Source organism: Oncorhynchus mykiss, chromosome 7 (assembly GCF_013265735.2).
Source record: "Oncorhynchus mykiss isolate Arlee chromosome 7, USDA_OmykA_1.1, whole genome shotgun sequence".
Classification (NCBI taxonomy): domain Eukaryota; kingdom Metazoa; phylum Chordata; class Actinopteri; order Salmoniformes; family Salmonidae; genus Oncorhynchus; species Oncorhynchus mykiss.
In genome coordinates, this window is record NC_048571.1 from 47863735 (window position 1) to 47887082 (window position 23348).

Here is a 23348-nt window from a genome sequence, read left to right on the forward strand (position 1 = left end):
ACAATCCTGTCTCGAAGCTCTATGGCTTGGTTTTTGCTCTGACATGCACTGTCAACTGTGGAACCTTATATAGACAGGTGTGTGCTTTTCCAAATGATGTACAATCAATTGAATATACCACAGATGGACTCCAAGTTGTAGAAACATCTCAAGGATGATCAATGGAAACAGGAGGCAGGTATGTTTAAAAAAAAATATTTAATTCATAAAAAAAAAAAATCAGAACCCTTTTTCACTTTGTCATTGAAACATTTTTTTAAAAAAATCAATTTTAGAATAAGGCTATAATGTAACAAAATATGGAAAAAGTCAAGGGGTCTGTATACTTTCCAAATATATCAATGAGAGATAGTGTATTTATGTACCAGCATATCTGTTGCAATTTTTCACCATCTTGTTTGATTCTTCACCTGGTTGACCCACTAGTACAGTATGGCTCTTTGGAGGGCTATGTTTAAAAATAACCATCAATACAAAGTCATCCCAGGAAACATTCAGATGTATTTACACAAGAAATACAAAATATTGCAAATAAACAGTACAGATAAAACAATACAAGAAAAGGAAAATCGTGGATCTGTTACAAGTCTTCCACTGAGAACAGAACACAAAATGCTGAGGTTGTAGCAGACATCTCCACAAACATTTGCAGTAAGCCAAAAGTCAAAGGCTACAGTGAAGAAAAGTTAAAGGTCGAGTTCCTGCACGACTAGATGTGCAGGGCAGGCGTTGCACTGCATCTACCAATGGCTGTGTGCCAAGTCAGACTGCAGTCGGGCACCAGATTGCTATATCATACGAGGTGGTTAGCTAAAATGTTACACCTATTGCAGGTCTAAGATCTGGTATGCATCTGCAAAGTAGTAGGGCAGGAACTCGCGAGACGAGAGTGAATAGCATAGAAGAGAAGATGCACGGAATCCAACAAAATACAAGTGACATTAGCTTTGGAAAGAAACCACATTTAAACAATATGAAAACAAAAATCCAGAAACGTCACTCGTCATCAAACTGTGTACTGTCCCTCCAGTGTCTATAATACAGACCAAGTAAAAATTCACTACGTAAAATCTGAAAGATTAATCTTATCTATACAGTGCCATTATAAGAATATAGTTTGTATTGTCACACCCTATTTATAACCTTATTAAGGTTGTGCTCTGTAAAACAATCCACATGATCAGCAAACATAAGCTTAATAATTATGCGAGATTATCATTGACTAAGTACTTTACAATATTGAGACAGGAAAAAAGAGTTGCAAAATATGGCTCCAAGGACAGTGTTTCCAAAAGCTGTCATTATGAATATTGACAGTGTGTCTATCAGACGTTCAGGTGAGGTCTTTGAATACATAGTACAGCTCATCAATTTGTGGAGTGCATGACAGCAAGCTTCAAACAAAACCTCAGACCAAGGCATTAATATGATGCAGGTTTGCACCAACAAAACCCATCCGATCATAAACTGTCCCCGTTTGTTCTCTCTTGTATTGACTCCATCCATTACCTACTGCAATGACCACGATACAGCACATTTCCATTATGTGGGCTTTTCCCTGTACAGACTAGAGGCCTTACAGAGGAACACCAACTGTCATCCTCAAGCATTTTACCCCATGCCATGAAATGCTCCCACTAGTCTGCGGTATACTGAAAGTGCATTTGCATTTAATTATCTGGTCATTTCTCCTCAGTCCAACCCCCATATGCCATAGATAGACCTGTGAGTGGCTGCTCTCCACTGCATTGTCTCTTGGGAGTGCTGTGTTGGTCTGTGAATATGGATGTCACACTGCTCACTGGCTCCCTCATGTGGAGCAACACAGGGCAATCTGCTGCACCTTAGCCAGCTCTGTTAGCAGCAGCTTCATGCTGTGTTTAAGCTGAGGCAGGCGGGCCAGAGGCTCTGGGGGCTCCAGCTCCCCTGTGTAGTCCAGCCAACTCTCCAACACTGAGGAGGAAAGATGGAACAGACAACACTGTCAATCACTCATGTCAGATGCATAGCTGAGAGGAACCTATAATATACAGTAGATGTATTGATTGTGGCTACACCTTTGTGACAGGTAAGAGGACAATGTCTTGAGTTGTTTTGCTTTAAAATCTCTTTTTCCCCATTGTACATATACAATCAGTGGCATCACAAAACACTTTACTTGCTGACAGAAAATAAAGGGCATGCCTCACCATCCAGCTCCCTCTCAATGAAGTCCATCCTGTGAGTGACCTCTTCCTGTACGGCATCTATGTGATCCAGCAGGTTGATCTGCCACTGGTGCTGCTGGCTACTGCCGTCTCCGTCCCCTCCCTCCATCTTCACCTCGGCATGGCCCCAGCGACCAACATCTGAACCCTGGACACATGGGAAAGAAGATGCTTCAGTCATAAGGTTGACTACCACTCTATAGTATTGTTCATGCAGGATGTATGGATAGAGAATATAGGAAGCTTTAGTTTTTTAACAAGGACCAGCGATCACAGTTGTATACCCACCTATTGTTTTACCACTACATCACTGGCTGAAATAGAATGGACCTTGGGGTGAGTGTTCAGGGGTGTGTGTGGGCTGAAACAGCACTAACCTTGGTGTGTGTGTTCAGGTGTGTGTGGGCTTTGGGCCTGGCTGTCTCTAGCATGCCTCCATAGCGCTGCTCTCTCTCCAGGAGGTCCTCAGTACTCCTCAGGCTGTCCTCCAGCTCAGAGCCCCTCCGTGTGGTCTCCACAACCAGCCTCTGCTCCACCGCAGGGTAGTACGCCCGCGGCTTCTGGTAGCAGTGCTCACTCATAATGTAAGAGTCCTGGAACGACTGGTATGGCGAGAAGGCGGAAGAGGAGGCTCGACTGAGCTTCTCCATGGCGGCTGACATCAGAGCTTCTGCTCCCCCACGCGCAAGACTCTTGTGGTCCCTCTCTGAGCCCTCGTCTGTTGGCGCTGGAGACGGTGCTGCGTCAGTGCCCGTCCCCGAGCCGTCTCTCCTCCAGGGCCTCTCTGCCCGCTTCCAGGGCTGGCACCACAGCCGCAAGTCCGGGTGGGTTTGGGTACTACAGGGCCACACACAGGCATTCAGACTCCATACAGACTCTACTCATTTCATAAGAGTATAAGATATTCATTCATATTAGTGTATAGATGGATAGTTTTTCCCATTCTATTCCTCTACTTACTGTAGGATGCTCATCTTGAGCTGCAGGCCATTGAGCACCTCCACCACACGGTGGACGTCTCCTAGTAACTGGTGTGTTGCTGCAATCTTCTTTGCATTCTGGTGGGAGTAGTTTTCATCCAGGAAGGACAGACCGTACATGTGACCCCTGCTCAGCCAATCACGATCATACCAGTACCGCAGGCTCTGCCTCTGACCTGGAACAAAGATCATGAAGGGTCACATGGTATCATAAGACACATCCAGAAAAATTACAGTTAATTGTATTGGCTTATTTAGTTTAGTGTGAGCCTCTTTTAAACGCCTGTGGAGAAACCTGCGATGGATTTACTAGTAATCCCAGTTGTGTGTTCCTGGCTCTCACCTGGTGGGTCTCGGCAGACGTAGCAAGCGTATTTGTCAGGGACGTTCTCCTCCAGGAGGCCCATGCAGGTGCCATGCTGCCAGCACAGACACTCCTCACACTGAGGGAGACGAGAGACAAGGCCAGGGAGCAGAGTTACTATCAACTACTCAATCATGCAAATCAAGGTTTCTCTCTGCTGCTAATGGTTGGCCTGAGATGGGCTTGGCCTTCAGTTAGGTGCTATTTAATCTCGGTTTACTCCAGAACTAACGTTTAAGGACTGCCTTTCCCCAACCCTGATACGTCCAAATAATCGGGGATGAAAAACCCAAACACTGATGTGGTGATACTAATGGTTTGTCAAGGCTGATGGTTTGTTTACATAGCAGGTTAGAACTATCATGGCAAGTTGGGAGAATTAACGTAGCAGGTTATGTGAATGAGGTTAAGGTTAGGAAAAGGTTTAGGCTTAGTTAAAATGCTCCAATTGTCAATAAGTGTAGTCCCAACTCCATCTAGTAGGCCTAACTCCATCTAGTCACAACGGTAAAAGTCCCGACAAACCATCACTATCATAACACCTGAACTACTGCTGCTTGTTATCCTACGCATTCCATCCCGTCGCGATAGATTTTTGGGTTTACAGAATCGCAGAATCTGTCTCAGAGAGATTAGGTGCCATTTGACAAATGTGATTGATTTAAATATATAGAGTTGGTAGGAATCCACTAGTCTCGCAGTCTCACTGATGTGTATTGGAGGGAGGTTTGGGCTAGAGCCAGGTAAAACCCCAAGGTAGCTCACCTGTATCATGAAATCGTTTTCCTCTTCCACCTCACAGACGCAACGCACAATCTCCTGAGCGCCCGTCTCCAAGGCAACAGAGCCCAGATTCAGGGGTGGAGTAGTGACGTCCAGCTCCGCCCCCTGCTCATCATCACTCCACCCACAGCTGTCAGTTGACCAATCACTGATGCTATCCTCATCTAGGAGGGGAAATCAAGGGATGGAAAAGGTTAACTAATACAAACAATCCTGGTCAAGATGACCCTAGTCTCTTTTAGAAACATTGCAATACTACATGGACATCTATATTTCTTCCATGAGCTAGTTTCATACCAAACAGTATATTTCTCAATGTGAGTCCCCAGAAGATAACAGAATTTACATCCAAATGACATGTTTGATCAAGAGAATATTGTAACACCAGCAACAATGGTAGAAAATATAGGAAGAAACTATAGCTAATTTCATCAACAGTATTTTAACGTACATTTAAGTGCCAAAATAAAGGAAACACTTGAGTAAACGAGGGATACAAAGTATATTGAAAGCAGGTGCTTCTACACAGGTGTGGTTCCTGAGTTAATTAAGCAATTAACATCCAATCATGCTTTGGGTCATGTATAAAAATACCCAGTTGCCCATTATTTTGGCTACCATGGCTAGAAGAGATCCCAGTGACTCTAAGAGGGTTCTCAAAGGAGCATAGGGGTTTAAAGGGTGTGTGTGTGTGTGTGTGTGTGTGTCTCTATGCCACGGCACATATAAGCTGTTCTGGAATCGCATGGTTGCCCAACGTTCTAGTAAGACATTTTGTTGTTGTTTCCTATATTTTGGCAGTTACCTGTATATCCCTTATGCATAGCTCTGTGGGTTGGACGTATAACAAACCATATTTTGCACAATAATGAGTATAAAGCAAGCCATAGCAGCAGAAAAAGGCCCTTGATTCTATCAAACCATAGAATCAGTCCTCAACTGTGACAACAGTTAGTTTGCTTTTCACGCCAGAAAGTGTGGAAAATAATGAGCAACATCGGTTTGATACAGAATTGAAAAGATACAGGTCGAAGCCAAGGACAAATGACTTGGATTGACACCAGGCAAAGAATAATGGAAAAAGGGAGAGAGCGACACACACACATAACATACGCACACTGATACCCACCATCCACGTGTATCTGCTCTGACTGGTTGTATCCGGGCCTGCAGTGGTATAACTCAGGCTTGTGATTGTGTGAGAGGGGGAATTTGAGTGGAAAATTCAATTTGGACTGAAGATCGAATATTGAGATGTCAATATTCTCCTCACTACCTGTGCACTCTGTTAATAAAGGGGAGGGAGGGGGAAGCAGACGCAGAACAAAATGTCAACTTTGGACTTGCTGATGAGGACAAACAAGTGATAATCTATTGGGGGGGGTGGGGACAAACAAACACTATATAAAACAGACCTCTGATGTTTACAGCTAAAGATACTATTATTGGTAGGGGAATATTTCCTTATAACAAAGAAACCATAAATGGTCAACTTGTGTCCATAAAATACCTCTACTTGAGTATTTCTGAGAGGTGAACTGGCCAAAACAGTGTAAATATAGTCTAATTGTGCATAGTAAATAAACTGTCCTCCTAAAAGGTGTTATAACAAGTGTTATCCACACTCAGAGTGAATTTAAACTAGGTCAACAGACATAGTGGTGTCACAGTGGCTTGTGGTCAGCATTAGACTTTTCACAGATGAGTGAGATGGTTATAAAATCCATAATAAAGGCCTTCCTAGCCTAATGTGTTATTATATGAACCAAACATGAGCCGAAGACGTGCATATCATTTAAAGGTCAGTGAAAAAGGAGGTAAAAGCACAAGACTGCTGATGCAAATGAAATGAGCAGTGGCTATTTGACTGATGAAGCGGTATAGGCCAGTAGTGAGGACAGGTAGTTTTCGTGATAATCCCACACAGACCTACACCTACCACACCAAGAGGAATGCAGGATGGCTCTGTGCTCAGGGGCCTTCCCACGGCCTGAATGAAGCGTTGCACATGCAGCTGAGCAACAGGACACGGGCCCCATTCAGAACGGTAGGGTGACTAGAGTCCCCTTCTTACCAGACTTGGCCTTCTTTTTCTTCTTCTTTTTCTTCAGTTTAACGCGAAGGAAGTCTGTTTGTTTCTTATCCTTCAGCCGGTCTCGTTCTTTCACCAATCCTGGAGTGACACAGAGTGACCCAAGAGTTAAGAGAGTGCTTTAGATCCTGAACGCATTACAAACACTAGAGCATGCCAAATTTCACAATATTCCTGTTGTGTCACATTTAGAGAAAGTGAAAATGAATCTCTGATCAGAAATCAGCTAAGATGCCTACACATTTGCTTCCATCTATTGACCTATTTAAGACCTCTCTTTAGATCTTTCCACGTCTCCATTTTATACACACCTAAGTCCATGCCACTGCTCATAAACGTCTCTGTCGCCACCAGTCTCTGGCCATTCCTGTCCAGCTGGTTCTCTTTGCTCTTCTCCCTCAGCAGCGCCCTCTGCTGCTGGCTCTGTGTTGGCTCTGTGCTGACAGCAGGTGGCACTGACCTGCGTCTGCTCATTGTCTTTGCCTCACTACGTGGAGACGGGGGAGTTCTGATAGGACTGTGCACAGTGGAGTCTGCCAGGCATAGAAAAAACATTATTATGACTAAACCTTTGTGTAAATCTATCTACAGCCATTTTTTTTACACTCACGCATTGAGGCAGAGATGGTGCGTCTCCTCTTAGGACTCTCCAGAGTGGTAGGGAAGGGGTGCTTCTCTGAGGCCTGGGTCTGGACACTCCTGGTGGGGCTGAGGTCATCCTCTAGCTGCTGGTCCTCTCCGTGGTAGTACTTCATGTGGTAGTGAAGCAGCTTGGCCTTGCGGAACGACTTGGTGCAACCCACAGCGCTGCATTTAAACGGGTTGTGGTCCAAGTTGATGGACAGGACTGGGGGAGGCTGGTTTTTGATCACTCTGTACACTGAAAACACAATGGAGACGTGTAAGAGAGGATGGACAAACAGCTAGGAGTGGAAAGAAACATGTAAACTGATCTAACAGAGAGCAGGGGGAGAACTCACATGGCTCTCTGCTGAATCTGTTGGGGTTGTGAAAACCCTGCTTCCTTATTGCTGGAACAAAAGACAAAGATCATATAAAACTGACAATCCCTGACTGACGACATTCAACAACAAATTAAAAACACTTCACTCTCTCAGAATTCTCATAAATATATTCAAACCTTCTATACTATTTTGTCAACTTGAAATGTGGACAGAACCTTGAAATACAACTGCAGTGACAGCTTCCATTATTTGGAAATAAGTCCTTTTGGATAGTGATTTTCTGAAGGGTGTCGTCTTACGTTTCACTGGGAGGTCCAGTGGTGCAGATTTTGAGCTCTCCGGTTGGCTCGCTGCCTTCTGCTCCACTCCGTCATTGGTGGACAAAGCTGAGGGTAATGGGATAGACACTGGCCCTGTCAGTGTTGACATCTGATTGGGTGACTCAGTGGATGGCTTAGGTTCATTTGGTGAGCTCAGGACTGTGTACTCAGTTTTAATTTCCACCTCTTTTTTTATACCTCCATTTAAATTATGAGTAGACCTCTCCTCACTCTGTCCTCGGTCTCCTTCCACCTTCTGTCCTCGGTCTTCTTCCACCTTCTGTCCTCGGTCTTCTTCCACCTTCTGTCCTCGGTCTTCTTCCACCTTCTGTCCTCGGTCTTCTTCCACCTTCACTCCATTTGGGCCCACAGTGGCTGTCATGTGATCCCGGAGGTCGTTCAGTCCTGCATGCTGCTCTGTATGTTCCTCCTGCTTAATCGCGGGTGGACTCTCTTTGGTGACGTCCACCTCACCGTCCTTCCTCTTGGTCTTCTCCTGTCCCTCCCTCTTGTCCCATTCATCAACCTCATTATTATCCTCGGTCTCACTGTCTCCCTCCAGGTCAGAGGTACTGCGTCTGGCCCTTTTATTCTTGGGGATGTTTTCCTGAGGCCTCCGTTCTCTGCCATTCTGGTGCTTCCTGACTCCATTCCTCTCAGCAGACCGAGTCTTCCCTCCTCCTCTCTAGTTCCAGGAAGAGAGAGGTGATGAAAAGAGAGGAAAATAAGGCAAAGTATGACCCACAGAAATGTGACCCTTTGCATGGCAAGCCAACACAATATGAACAGAGACAGTGCCTTCAGAAAGTATTCATACCCCTTGACTTATTCCAAATTTTGTTGCGTTACAGCCTGAATTAAATTGGGTTTTTTCTTACCCATCTACACACAATACACCATAATGACAAAGTGAAAGCATGTTGTTATACATTTGTGCATATTTATTGAATATGAAATACAGAAATATCTCATTTACACCTGAGTCCATACACGTTAGAATCACCTTTGGCAGCGATTACAGCTGCGAGTCTTTTGGGGTACGTCTAAGAGCTTTGCACACCTGGATTGTACAATATTTGCACATTGTTCTTTTAAAAATGCTTCAACCTCTGTCAAGTTTGGTGTTGATCATTACTAGACAGCCATTTTCAAGTCTTGCCATAGATTTTCAAGCTGATTTAAGTCAAAACTGTATCTAAGCCACCCAGGAACATTCAATGTCATATTGGTAAACAACTCATGTGTATATTTGGCCTTGTGTTTTAGGTTATTGTCCTGCTGAAAGGTGAATTTGTCTCCCAGTGTCTGTTGGAAAGCAGACTGAACCAGGTTTTCCTCTAGGATTTTGCCTGTGCTTAGCTCTATTCTGTTTCTTTTTATCCTAAAAAAAACTCTGTAGTCCTTGCAGATGACAAGCATACCCATAACACGATGCAACCACCACCAGGCTTGAAAATATGAAGAGTGGTACTCAGTGATGTGTTGGACATAACGCTTTGTATTCAGGACATAAAGTTCACTTCTTTGTCACATTTTTGCAGTTCTACTTTAGTGCCTTATTCCACACCAGATGCATGTTTTGGAATATTTGTATTCTATAGAGGATTCATTCTTTTCAGTCTGTTAATTAGGTTAGTATTGTGTAGTAACTACAATGTGGCTGATCCATCCTCAGTTTTCTCCTATCACCGCCATTCTACTCTGTAACAGTTTTAAATTCACCATTGGCCTTATGGGGAAATCCCTGAGCAGTTTCCTTCATTTCTGACAACTGAGTTAGGAAGGACGCCTGTATCTTTGTAGTGGCTGGGTGTATTGATACACCATCCAAAGTGTAATTAATAACGTCACCATGCTCAAAGGGATATTCAATGTCTGCTTTTTTTAATTTTTTATTTACCCATCTACCAATAGGTGCCCGTCTTTGCGACCAGACACCTCCCTAATCATTGTGGATGAATCTGTGTTTGAAATTCACTGCTCAACCGAGGGACCTTACAGATAATTTGATGTGTGCGGTACAGAGATTAGGTAGTCAATAAAAATGTATGTTAAACACTATTATTGCACACAGTGAGTCCATGCAACTTATTATGTGATTTGTTAAGCACATTTTTACTCTTGAGCTTATTTAGGCTTGCCATAACAAAGGGGTTGACTTATTGACTCAAGACATTTCAACTGTTCATTTATTAAATTTGAAAACATTTCTAAAAACGTAATTCCACTTTGACATTATGGGGTATTGTGTGTAGGCCATTGACACAAAATTTAAATTTAATCCATTTTAAACAGGCTGTGTCAACAAAATGTGGAAAAAGTCAAGGGGTGTGAATACTTTCTGAAGGCACTGTATGTGCCATTTGAGCAGCTAGAAACAATTGACAGTCCCTGGTGAGAGAAGGAAACAAAGAGCTCACCTCTCTGACAAAAGGCTTCACGTGGATCCCCTTCACTGTCTGGACGACTCCATCATAAAACTTCACGGTGTAAGATGCTGAGGGCAAATGGAGATCAGATGGATCAGGTTGATGCTTGATTTTATATTATTTAACAAATTAAAAATGCGGTTGAATCTGTGTTTGAAATTCACTGCTCAACTGAGGGACCTTAGCCAAATACATTTAAACTCAGTTTCACAATTTCTGACATTTAATCCAAGTAAAACATTCCCTGTCTTGGGTCAGTTAGTATCACCGCTTTAGTTTAAGAATGTGAAATGTCAGAATAATAATAGAGATAATTATTTATTTCAGCCTTTATTTCTTTCATCACATTCCCAGTGGGTCAGAAGTGTACATACACTCAATTAGTATTTGGTAGCATTGCCTTAAACCATTTAAACTTAGGTCAAACATTTTGGGTAGCCTTCCACAAGCTTCCCACAATAAGTTGGATGCATTTTGGCCCATTCCTACTGACAGAGCTGGTGTAACTGAGTCAGGTTGGTAGGCCTCCTTGCTCGCACAAACTTTTTCAGTTCTGCACACACATTTTCTATAGGATTGAGGTCAGGGCTTTGTGATGGCCACTTCAGTACCTTGACTTTGTTGTCCTTAAGCCATTTTGCCACAACTTTGGAAGTATGCTTTGGGTCATTATCCATTTGGAAAACCCATTTGCGACCAAGCTTTAACTTCCTGACTGATGTCTTCGGATGTTGCTTCAATATATCCACATAATATTCCTTCCTCATGATGCCATCTATTTTGTGAAGTGCACCAGTCCCTCCTGCTGCAAAGCACCCCCACAACATGATGATGCCACCCCTGTGCTTCATGGTTGGGATGGTGTTCTTCGGCTTGCAAGCGTTCACCTTTTTCCTCCAAACGATGGTCATTATGGCCAAACAATTCTATTTTTGTTTCATCAGACCAGAGGACATTTCTCCAAAAAGTACGATCTTTGTCCCCATGTGCAGTTCAAACCATAGTCTGGCTTTTTTTTTTGAGCAGTGGCTTCTTCCTTGCTGAGCAGCCTTTCATGTTGTCAATATAGGACTTGTTTTACTGTGGATATAGATACTTTCGTATCCGTTTCCTCCAGCATCTTCACAAGGTCCTTTTCTGTTGTTCTGGGATTGATTTGCACTTTTTGCACCAAAGTACGTTCATCTCTAGGAGACAGAATGGATCTCCTTCCTGAGCGGTATGACAGCTGTGTGGTCCCATGGTGTTTATACTTGCATACTATTGTTTGTACAGATTAACGTGGTACCTTCAGGCGTTTGGAAATTGCTCCCAAGAATGAACCAGACTTGTGGAGGTCTACAATATTTTTTCTGAGGTCTTGGCTGATTTATTTAGATTTTCCCATGATGTCAAGCAAAGAGGCACTGAGTTTGAAGGTAGGCCCTGCAATACATCCACAGGTACACCTCCAATTGACTGAAATGATGTCAATTAGCCTATCGGTATCTTCTAAAGCCATGACATTATTTTCTGGAATTTTCCAGGCTGTTTAAAGGCACAGTCAACTTACTGTATGTTGACTTTTGACCAACTGGAATTGTGATACAGTGAATTATAAGTGAAATAATCTGTCTGTAAACAATTGTTGGAAATATGACTGTGTCATGCACAAAAGTAGACCGACTTGCAAAACAATCGTTTGTTAACCTCTCTTGGATAGTGGGCGGTATTTTCACATCCAGATGAAAAGCGTGCCCAAAGTAAACTGCCTGCTACTCAGGCGCAGAAGCTGGGATATGCATATTATTATTATTATTAGGAGATTTGGATAGAAAACACTCTGAAGTTTCTAAAAGTGTTTGAATGATTTCTGTGAGTATAACAGAACTTATTTGGCAGGCGAAATCCCGAGGACAAACCAACCAGGAATTTGTTTTTGGAGGTCACTCACTTTTCAATGAGATTTCAATGGGAATCTAGATTTCTAAGGCACTTGCTTGCAGTTCCTATCGCTTCCACTGGATGTCAAAAGTATTTAGAAATTGGTTGATGTTTTTCCTTTGAGAAATGAAGAAGTAGCCCCGTTCAGAACGAGGGTCGAGTGAAGTGTACTGTTTGTTAGAGGCGTGTGACCTGAAAGCTCCACTTTGTTTTTATCCGCTATTGAACGCAGTTTATCCCGTCTTAAATTGTATAGATTATTTACATTAAAAAATACCTAAAGTTGCATTAGGAAAGTTGTTTTGAAATGTTTGGACAAAGATTACAGGTAACTTATTAGATATTTTATAGTCATGTTGCGGGAGTTGAAACCGGTGTTTTTCTGGATCAAACGTGCCAAGTAAATGGACATTTGAGATATAACGACGGAATTAATCGAACAAAAGGACCATTTGTGATGTTTATGGGACATATTGGAGTGCCAACAAAAGAAGATATTCAAAGGTAAGGCATGAATTATATTGTTATTTCTGAGTATTATGTCGCACCTGGCGGGATGAAAAATGATTGTCTGTGTTTGTTTGATGGGGTACTATCCTCAGATAATAGTATGGTTTGCTTACGCCGTAAAGCCTTTTTGAAATTTGACACAGCGGCTGGATTAACAAGAAGTTTATCTTTAATCATATGTATAACACTTGTATCTTTCATCAAAGTTTATGATGAGTATTTCTGTAATTTGATTTGTCTCTCTGCAATTTCACCGGATGTTATTTGAGACAATGCATTACTGAACATAACGCTCCAATTTAAACTGAGGTCTTTGGACATAAAGAGGGACTTTATTGAACAAAACTAACATTATTGTGTAACATGGAGTCCTGGGAGTGCCACCAGATTAAGATCATCAAAGGTTAGTGATTAGGGGGCCTCCCGGGAGGCGCAGTGGCTAAGGGTTGTGCCACCAGAGACCCTGGGTTCGCGCCCAGGATCTGTCGTAACCGGCCGCGACTGGGAGGTCCGTGGGGCGACACACAATTGGCCTAACGTTGTCCGGGTTAGGGAGGGCTTGGCCGGTAGGGATATCCTTGTCTCATCGCGCACCAGCGACTCCCGTGGCGGGCCGGGCGCAGTGCACGCTAACCAAGGTTGCCAGGTGCACGGCGTTTCCTCCGATACATTGGTGCGGCTGGCTTTCGGGTTGGATGCGTGCTGTGTTAAGAAGCAGTGCGGCTTGGTTGGGTTGTGTATCGTGGGACGCATGACGTTCAACCTTTGTCTCTCCCGAGCCCGTACGGGAGTTGTAGCGATGAGACAAGATAGCAGCTACTAAAAACAGTTGGATACCACGAAATTGGGGATAAAAAAAGGTTTGTGATTAATTTAATTGCTATTTCTGACTTTTGTGAGCCCTCTCCTTGGTTGGAAAATGTCTGTATGGTTGTTTGTGGCTAGGCGCTGTCCTAACATAATCGTATGGTGTGCTTTCACCGTAAAGCATTTTTGAAATCAGACACTGTGGTTGGATTAACAAGAAGTTTATCTTTAAAATGGTGTATAATACTTGTATGTTTGAGGAATTTTAATTATGAGATTTCTGTTGTTTGAATTTGGCGCCCTGCAATTTCACTGGCTGTTGTCGAGGTGGGACGCTAGCGTCCCACAAATCCCAGAGAAGTTAACAAGACATTTGTGGAGTGGTTGAAAAACAAGTTTTAATGACTCCAACCTAAGTGTATGTAAACTTCCGACTTCAACTGTACATAACAAAATTGTCAAGGATACAAACACAAAAATGTCAAGAGACTTATTTCCTTTGTGGTCCTCTATTCTGCAGCACAGAACACACAAATCCCTTCAATATGCATACGAGTGTACTTCCAAACCACTCACCATCTTTATTGACTGCTAAGACCTTGGCAGGGTAGAAGCGGCAATCGGACCAACTGGCGAGGACCTTGTCATTCACATGAAATCCCTGAAGAGACAGATGAAAGGAGGTGTCACACATGGATCCAGTATCAGCCTGAGCAAATGACATCCAATAGAAGTAGGCGGAGCAAACAAAAGACCAGGTAAAGCTAAGCAGAGCAATCAGTAGGGATCTAGTCCCTATCTTACAGGGATAGGATCGTCGTCCAGCAGTCCCTGTCGTCTCAGCTGGATTCTCTCTACAGGTCTCAGGTAGGGGCTAGTCCAGTCAAACCACTCATCATAGCGGTGGCTCCACTGACGGTAGTGGATCAGGATTTTCTCATCACTATAGTCAATCTTCTCTATGTTGGCCGGATACCTAGGAGCAGGGGATATATGAGGGGTGACTGAGATGGGAGCAAAGCAACTGAACTGGATAACAGAAAGACAGAGAGAAAGACAAAGAGACTGAAAAATAGCTGAGGAAAGCAACAAAGAGAGTGCAGGCAGATAAAGACATACTGTACTGAGAATGAGAGAGAGTGATGGAGGGACAGAAGCATGACTCACCAGTTTTTGAGGGTGTCTCTGGCCTCTAGTGTTGCTCCCACCTCAAAGGTTATCCCTCTTCTGTTAGGGGGTGTCTTGCTCATCATGCCCACATCCACCTCCTGCTGACAGACACACAATTCTACTTGGTTAAAAGACCAGACACACATACACTTCTAGTTCTTAAAACTGCCATGACGGGGGTCCAACGTGAGTTCGTACTGGTCTAGAGACTGGATTAGAGTGAACTGGCTTAAATACAAAAGAGGTCCAACTCCATAATCAGTGGAGAATTTAGTTAGTTCTCAATTTCTTTTGATCAGCATTTACTTGTTACATAATGAATCATAGTGGTGGAAAGTGAAAGCAAACAATGGTGCTAAGGGTCTTAGTCATTTTGCTGAGAGGACTGCCAGGAAGAGAGGTGAGAGAACAGGGGATGAGGCTTGTCTATATGGCTGAGAGAAAAGGGAATTATTCAATAAATACAGGAACACAATACTGTGTGTACCCAACAATAACTACTGTAAGTATGTAGACACATGGGGAATAAAAACGATAATTACTGAAGTTAGTATTGTAGCAGTAGACACATGAAGGGATTCCACAATGTTTACAAAAGACCAACGACTGAGCAAAAATGTTGGCAGGCACAGTGGAATTTAGCCCCTAGTCTAAAAGGTGTGTTGACACCATGTAGTTCTAAGCTATATCTAAAATCTTAGTTTGTTGCATCCAAAGATAGGTGTAAACATTGTAGTGTGTATCATCTAAATAAATAAAAACGAAGAAATAACAACTTAAGCCATTATAGGGCATCCATAAAGTAGTCATAAGCTCTACATAGACGTTTAATAAGAATTTAAGCAAAGTCGTACTACATAATGAGCGATGTGAAAGGCCCTTAAATCTGGTGCTCATCCAAAGATGGCATAACCCCCTTGACACCCTTAAAATGGCTTGACATTCGTTTATGATAGCAAATATGTCTGCCCCGTCATTTAGGCTATCAGGCTCCAATGTTTATCCAACGAAAACACTTAGCAAAGAAACACAACGTTATATGCTTAATGCAATCCTCAGATCTCATAACAGCACGCAAACCTTCCTCTGAAGCATCTGTATGTAACCCTTACTCCATCTATTTTATAGCAATACTGTCTAATCCCTGTCTCGAGAATTTTGTGCAGCCAGTACCTAATAACGAGGTCAAGAGCCAGACAGCTTTCAAAGACTTGGGCAGCACGATGAGAAATTCCGACACTGTCTATTCTGTATCCTTTTGTCCAACTGGAGTGATCACAGTGTGATGATTCATGACTGAATTCCAATTCGGTCAAATTGACAAACATTTTGCTTTTGATGACTAAATATGCTCAAACAAAATCTGTGCTACTCAAAATTGTCCATTGTCTGGTCCATTGCAGAGCGTTACATTGTGTCTCGCGCCCTGAATACTTTGTATCCTCTAGCATTGTCAAACACAATCACTAAAATCCCGGGAAACACACGATTCTAAACAAATCTTTGCAATACATTCGCCTAATTTCGGGAGGAAAAACTCACCTTTGTGTAGAGACTTTGAGCATATTCCATTTAAATGCAACAATAGTAGCCGGATATCTTCACACTACTTGGCAACCCACGTGTTTTCTGGTCAGGCGAACATTCCACATATTGAAACAATGGGAGACAATAGCAATGCAAATGGTCTCTGAAATTAGATTAAGCTAGTTATGTAGGCCAGTTGCTTATGTAACATACATGGATAACATGAATCAACGTTATGTAGGTTCCATAAACACATACTCTGACGAAGCATTTATGAACGAATACGGCATAATTCTTTCTGGCGGAGTGTGGCTCTAAACGCACGGAAGCGACCTCAATGACGCGCAATACACGTCAGTTGTTTATCACAGACTCGATGAGGGTGAAAATAATTTAACTTAGACCTTGGCTTCAACTATAGGCCTACTATAGTCCATGGCTTTACATTACCTATGTAACATAACCATAGAAGGCTAGTTGCCGATAACATTTTGAAATATAGCCTAATCCTGTAAATTGCCATGTTTTTCTCTCTCCATTATTTGGCAGCGCAGCTTGCACGTTAGCATTCACCCAGCATCCACTCCAAAGTAAGGCTTACATTAGATGCATATGATTTTATACAATTCAAAAGCTGCCTTTTATGGATTAGTTTCTGACAGTTTATCTTCCGATTTTCTATAAGGAGTCTTGAATATATTTCACTGTAGTTTGTTAGTGACTTGAATAAAGCTAATTGGTTAAGCGGTCTGATATGGGCGGGCTTGAGACATTTTACAGGCCATTCAGACTGTCATTCATAAGAGGATCGGGCCTCTACGCCTGGCCACACGTTTTCTTACGGTAAATACGGCATGGAAATAGAGCACTTTAAACTTCCCTGAAGCCACCGAAACAATGACGAGTCAACCTTACACCAAGCATAAGATATCCGCAAACCAAAACAAATCTACATTACAAGTCTTTACAAGTTATTTGTTTAGGAAGCAGAAGCGTCATGCCGCATTCAGATTACACAATGTTTTGTGTTATTGATGCATAAAATATTTCTATTCTGTCTCAAATAATAATGACTAAAATGGTGCAGAAAACTGATATCAAATGTTACCTTGATTTCTGGATACTGTGTTTCCAATGGTGATGTGCAGCGTGTGGTGCTTCTGATTCGAGAGCACGCAGTTGATTTTTTTTCTCTCGATGCACTCGCACTACCGGCGCGCAACTACGCATGTATTAAATATACCTTCTGTTCCAGAGATGCATGGTAGAGGCTATTTGCAGGCTATACACAAGTAAATTACTTTGTCGTAGGCCTTCCAATATGACATGTACAGCCAATGGCACATTGACATCAATAGTAGGCTAGGCTATATTACGTCGTATTACTAACATAGCTAATTGCTGGCAGGGTATTGTTTCTTGAATAGTGCTCGATTTTACTCCGAAATAGGCTATATTTCCTTTATTTAGAAGACAACACTTTCTAAAAAAAAAAAATCTGAATCATGTTAATTTAATTTCCTGCAACTTCTGCATTACATTCTTATGTACAAAAAGATCCACTATATTTGTTTTAATTACCAGGACGATAAGGACAATGACAAGACAACCATAAAGAACTGAGGACCATGTCGGCCTACTTTACAATACTCAGACGGTACAACACATTTGGACAAGACATTAATAAAGGGAATGCTATTAGGCAATAGCCTCAATAACATATACATTTTTTTATACACTTAATCCAGTAAAGGTCTGATAACCAGTCTACAATTAAACCTTTATTTTTCTTGAACAATCATTTCATAGAATAACAGAGGGTATGTTCACATAATACACAACACAAACAATGAGTGGTTGAATCAGTACTATTTTCAAAGGCAAGCTTGCAGGAGGGAAATTATGAGTAGTTACAAAATCAAAAAGGTTCATCTTTATCATGGATCATTTGAAAATACAGCCAGAGTTACTGTTACTATTTACAAGCATTATTTACACAGGAAAGCTTCCAGGGAGTGTCTTATCTACATCGTCAGTTTACTATATCATAGTTTGGATGCATGTGAAATTCAGACCTTCAGTTACCGAGGGAAGCAGAGAGCAGTTATCACTACACCCGTTTTAACAGAACACCTGAGCCAAAATATCTATGGTGAAAAGAAGTGATAGTGTTACTACTTTACACATGTGTTTATGCCTCTTTCAATATTGGTGTATTGCAACAAAAAAAACATTATTTTTGGCAACGCACTAGATAAATGCAGTGAAACGTGTTTTACAGGGTCAGCCATAGTAGTACGGCAACCCTGGAGCAAATTAGGATTAAGTGCCTTGCTCAAGGGCACGTCAACAGATTTTTCACCTAGTCAGCTCAGGCATTCCAAGCAGCGACCTTTCCGGTTACTGGCCCAACGCTCTAACTGCTAGGCTACCTGCTGCCGAATAGATCTCCCATACACACAGTACATACATGTACCAGAATACATTTATAACATCCTCCATCAGCAGTTGAAAATCAGAGGGTTGTTATTGCACAACACACACTGTTGAGGAGACCACTAAAACGGGCATTTTACACAAGCTCCAAAACACATGGTCTTATTGCTTCCAGTTTGTACTTTGAAATGTACGCTCTGACTGTGGCTCTACTGTAGTCAGACTATAGACGGTGGCTCTATATCAAAATGGCTGTGGAATAACTTTTTTTTATTTTTAGATAAAATCACCAACATAGCAGTGAGACTGATGCAGTCTTGTTGATAGAACTACTAAAAACATCACAGGCACGCTCATTTTTAAATTAGACATTTTTTCTCATTTGTAAATAAGAACTGGAGGCTGAGTCTCTAGAACTCAAACACACAGACACACATACATACAAGAGGCCAAATAGATATAAGGAGGGGACCCTGGGTCTGTTTCCTGATGACAATGTCCATCCTGTACAAACCATATGAGACTCCTCCTGCACAGCCCATATCCAGCAAAGAAACAATGGCACGTCACATTCAGTTATAAATGTAGGAGGAAAATCTGATTTTACATGCAGTTAAAACAAAGTCATCCAAATGAACTGGATAAAAAGCGGTCCCTATGATGTAAAGTCATTTGTAGTCTTTTTGTGTGCAATAATTGTGGGGTTTCCATCACATATCACACACAATGTCACCTATGCAGTAGGCACAGATGTATTGTTCTGCAGTCAGAAAGTAGAACAGAGGATGGGTCCACTGTCAAGTGACGGTGTTACGTACAGTACTCAGTGGTGAAACATCTGGATTCTCTTATCTTCTTATGACCCTGCCTTTGAAGACATAACTGATCAACTCTGGTATTGTTACAGTATGATTTCCAGTGTGTGTGTGTGTTTTGTGATAGGTCAATGGAGTGGGGCGGGCTTCGCAGAGCGAATCTCTCAGTGACACTGGGGCACGTGGTGTCAAGGGAGTCAGTCTACACAACGCCCTCAATGAAACTGGTGTCCAGGTGAACAATGAGCATGCGCAGGAAAGACATCTCCTTGCGTGTGTTCTCAAAGATGATTCGTGGGTCATCAGACTGGCAGCGGAGGCAGTTGGGGGCCATCACCATGGCAAGGTTATTGACATCCATCTTAGTAACAGACACATTAGCAGGCTGAGCAAACACCTGGGGATAATTAGTGTGAGAGAAAGGGTGAAAAATCATTAGGGACTGAAGGCAGAGTATGTAACTTGAAACAGATTGACTAAGGACAAATTAATGAGTTTGTAGTGATTTGTTCTATTTCAACTTTCTGACCAATGACCATGTCTCCAATGTTGAATACGATAATAGTTGTGTCAGTATGACTGTATTGTATTAGCTGTGGTGTTGTGTCATGGTTATTACCTGCAGGAAGTGGATGAAGTAGCACAGCACCAGTCTGTTGAGCTCAGGCAGACACTGTACAACAGTAATGGCTGCCACAGGGTCGTCATAGTTACTGACACACTGCTTGTAGAAGGCCATGGGGATGAGAGGCTCCTCCAACTCACGATACCAAAGCTTCATCAGGGAGGCTAGAGGAGACGGGGACAGTGTTAACACTAACACACACACGCACAGATAATAGCAGAGGTACAGACTAACTCACCAGGTACGTTGGGGTCTGAGAGGTTTTCTGGGATCCGCCATTGGTCGACCTGGAGCTTCAATGCGTTGACTTCATCGATATCTCCAGGCACCCTTCAGAACAAGCGTTCTAATTCAGTATTCAGTTGCACTGCATGGCCACTAGGGGGAACTATAACACCCACTATTACCAATCTACAGGTATGTTCAGCGGCATAGCTTGAAAACCCATTATAACATGGTGAAACGGTTATCATGACACAAACGGCACTGGGAGTATCATGTTCTTAATTGGCGGAATTTGTTTGGATTTAGGGACTGACCATGATAATAACCATGGTGAATAGGCCTGTTCTGTATTAGCTGGAGTAGGAGAAAAAAATACCAAAGCTCCTTATCGCCCATGAAACATTGTAGTGGGTGGGGTATAATGTTTATGTTGAGAATAAATACTCCTCCAAACAAATTCAAACCTAATAGAATAATCTACAGAAATACAGACCAAACAAAAATACTTACTCACAAATCACAGATATGAGAATAGCTCTAACAACATGATTGAAAGCCCATGGCCTCATGCAAAAACAAAAGTGTAAACATTTTTATAAAGTATCAAATGAAACATTGCTGGTCTCCAGGGGCTCTTGAGCAGTGGTATGCAATGTTTGCTCTGCTGTCCATCTCTTTACAGTAGAGTACACAGGGAATGTTTGCTTTAAAATGTACTGCTTCAGGAGACCACCCACCAAGGCTGGCATACATTTGTCTAGATCCTCACTAGATCTCCTTTTATGACCGCGACCCTGCTAAACACACAACACAAACCCACACCTCACTGATGAATACACCAAGTTCAATGAGGTGATTTGCTGACCCTGTCCATCCGTCTCACCTGAAGATGCCCTCAGTCTGGGCCCCTCCCAGTGCCAGGACGTATTGGGAGAGCTGCACCTGTACCCAGGGTAGCTTCCTGTCTGGGAAGAGTTCACTCTGGCGCTCCATCACCTCGTCCAAGGAGCTGCCAAACAGGGAGGGGGTCACGATGGCCCGTCTGCTGTGGTCAATCTCCTCCAGAGTTGGCTTACGAAGACCCTGCAGGGGAGGTTCACAGTGTGACGACTAGGACTATATTTTACACTGTTCATGTAAGACTTTGTCTATGACTTTGTCTATGACTTTGTCTATGACTTTGTCTATGACTGTTAACATCAAAGATTATATCTGAAATAGACTATATTGTGTGTATGTAAGCCCTGTGACTAAGAATCTATCCATGATATGTTTCTGACTAATGTCCATGTTTATCTCTCTAGCATTATTAATCTCTTTATCAACATCTGTATTGGTTAGGAACCCTTTGAGTATTAAACAAATAGGGACATTCAGGGTGGGGTTGTGTTTTGACTGCCTTCTCTATTTGGGCATGTTTAAATACCTTTGTGACAAATACTATTTTCCCTTGTCATTCCCTGCCCCTTTGCCATGCTCACTTCTCAACTCACCTTTTTGCCTCCAGTTATGGCCACTTTCTGTAGTTTGCGATAGCAGAACTTTGCATACGTGCTGATGGGCAGACCTGTGACGAGAGAAGGAAGACAGGGCCACTGTAACACTGAGGAATGCGACTCAGTAACCCAACACCATGGGAAATACAGCTCTTACTATAGCTGCACGTCACACCTTCATAGATACGTCTGCTCAGTAAGTGAATCCTCTAAGGAGCCTTCGTTTTCAACCAAAACAACAGATAAAAGGGTTGAACAATTCCTCACTAAATGGACACGCAATTTGTTCCCATAGATGTCAGATATTTCCACGGCAGTAATTGGAGAGATGCTGGCTGTGTGATTCTGGCATAAGGGGATCAGAGTATACACGTCTCAACTGTCCCGGTATAGAAAGAAAAGCTGGGAGAATGGAGCCAGCACATCCTGTCCCAGCTGATTCAGACAGACACTTAGTACACTGGAGGGAGCAGTACCCCTACCTACAGACCCAAACTCAAGCGGTCTGCCTCGTTCCCTGTACTTGGGTGTATTTTCTGAAGTAAGATACATTTGAGGAATTAAATAATCATGACTGGGCCTCAAAGTAATGGAACAAGGCACTCAACAATCATGCTCCAAATTTATGAGCCACTTCCTAAGAGAACCGCATAATTTCCGTACTACAGGCCGTCGTCACTGTGGTAACTCAAATTTACACATAAACAGGTCTCCACTTCCATCCCAGAGCCTCCCTATCACACCCATGGGATCTCAACCATCTCCCTTCCTTCCCAGAGAACTCTCTCAGGTGGCTGAGCCCTGGCCAGATGGAGAATTTTGTGCTGCGATGAAAAATATCCTTCCTGGAATGTTCTCTAGACTGAAAGACCCTGGATTTATAGCAAACAGGTGACTGACTCATGCATGTACACCGCCATCGTTAATCTGTCCCAGTTTGACTGTAATTACAGCTAATTACAGAGATCATAACGATAATTTCCCATTGATCTCAGGGAAAACACACTGTTTTTCCCAAGATTCCCTGAATTAACTAATCATTAGGGGAAGAAAAGCAAGAATTGGACTACTTTTTTTTACCCAGCCTGAGAGCAGGTTTGAACACCAGCGGTGGTCCAAATGAAAATTTTGTTTTGATAAGGCAAAACAACAACGAAGCAACCAGAGCCCATGAGAAATAACCCCTCAGAGGATTAAGAGCACAAGTCAAAGATTGTAATGATGACACCTGTTAACTTCTGGGTCCAGACGGTCTGCCTATATCTGTTAGATTCTCCCGGGGTATCAGTTTAGTGATGCTACCTCAGCAAAGTTTTTTAACCCAATTAAGCAAGACCAGCCTAGGCTCAAGAAAAGACAAGAGGCCTCCAGTTCCCACACACACTACTCCCTCCCACCAGTTTGCTCACAGCTGCTCCATGCTGTGGTCACAACACCACCCTTCATTTCAGCTCATGAGGAGGCTTTCCCTTGATGTGGACCCACCAGCCAATCACGTGAGCAATGCAATAGCCCTTTCCCTCAAGTCATTATTCCTGCCTCTATCTCAAGACCTCTACAGTGAGTCACTCCCATGAAGGGTAGCCATTCCTCATGGCCTGCGAGTCACTGATTTTGTCCAGTGTGTACAATAGGTTGACGTTACAGTCATTGATGAACAATGTGTGTGGGTTC

General features: G+C 42.6%; 2 protein-coding genes across 10 annotated transcripts in view; both read right to left on the minus strand.

The window, feature by feature from the left end:
- Positions 1–262: 262 nt before the first annotated feature.
- On the minus strand, positions 263–17330 carry LOC110527915 (PHD finger protein 20). 8 transcript variants are annotated; one of them, XM_021609526.2, is made up of 18 exons: positions 17186–17330; positions 16093–16179; positions 14548–14648; positions 14185–14356; positions 13957–14041; positions 10132–10208; positions 7691–8396; positions 7407–7457; positions 7037–7306; positions 6738–6959; positions 6409–6507; positions 5464–5619; positions 4317–4498; positions 3531–3630; positions 3168–3363; positions 2585–3044; positions 2190–2355; positions 263–1953 (listed from the first exon to the last, which is right to left on the minus strand). In XM_021609526.2, exons 2-18 carry the CDS (start codon positions 16120–16122, stop codon positions 1811–1813), a joined length of 3216 nt encoding a protein of 1071 aa, XP_021465201.2. In that variant the 5' UTR covers positions 16123–16179; positions 17186–17330; the 3' UTR covers positions 263–1810. The 8 variants fall into 8 exon arrangements, with proteins under 8 accessions (XP_021465201.2, XP_021465199.2, XP_021465200.2 ...); XM_021609524.2 differs by having other exon boundaries at positions 14548–14651; XM_021609525.2 differs by having other exon boundaries at positions 14548–14651; positions 16093–16240; positions 17186–17285.
- A 508-nt stretch (positions 17331–17838) lies between these two features.
- Positions 17839–23348, minus strand: part of LOC110527917 (rho GTPase-activating protein 39) — a 55084-nt gene continuing 49574 nt past the window's right edge. For both annotated transcript variants that reach the window (XM_036983388.1, XM_036983387.1), the window contains exons 6-10: positions 21672–21745; positions 21062–21261; positions 20192–20283; positions 19948–20117; positions 17839–19725 (exon numbers count right to left, since the gene is read on the minus strand). In XM_036983388.1, coding sequence (XP_036839283.1) covers positions 19531–19725; positions 19948–20117; positions 20192–20283; positions 21062–21261; positions 21672–21745 — 731 coding nt within the window. In that variant the 3' untranslated portion in view covers positions 17839–19530. The remainder of the gene's footprint in view (positions 19726–19947; positions 20118–20191; positions 20284–21061; positions 21262–21671; positions 21746–23348) is intronic.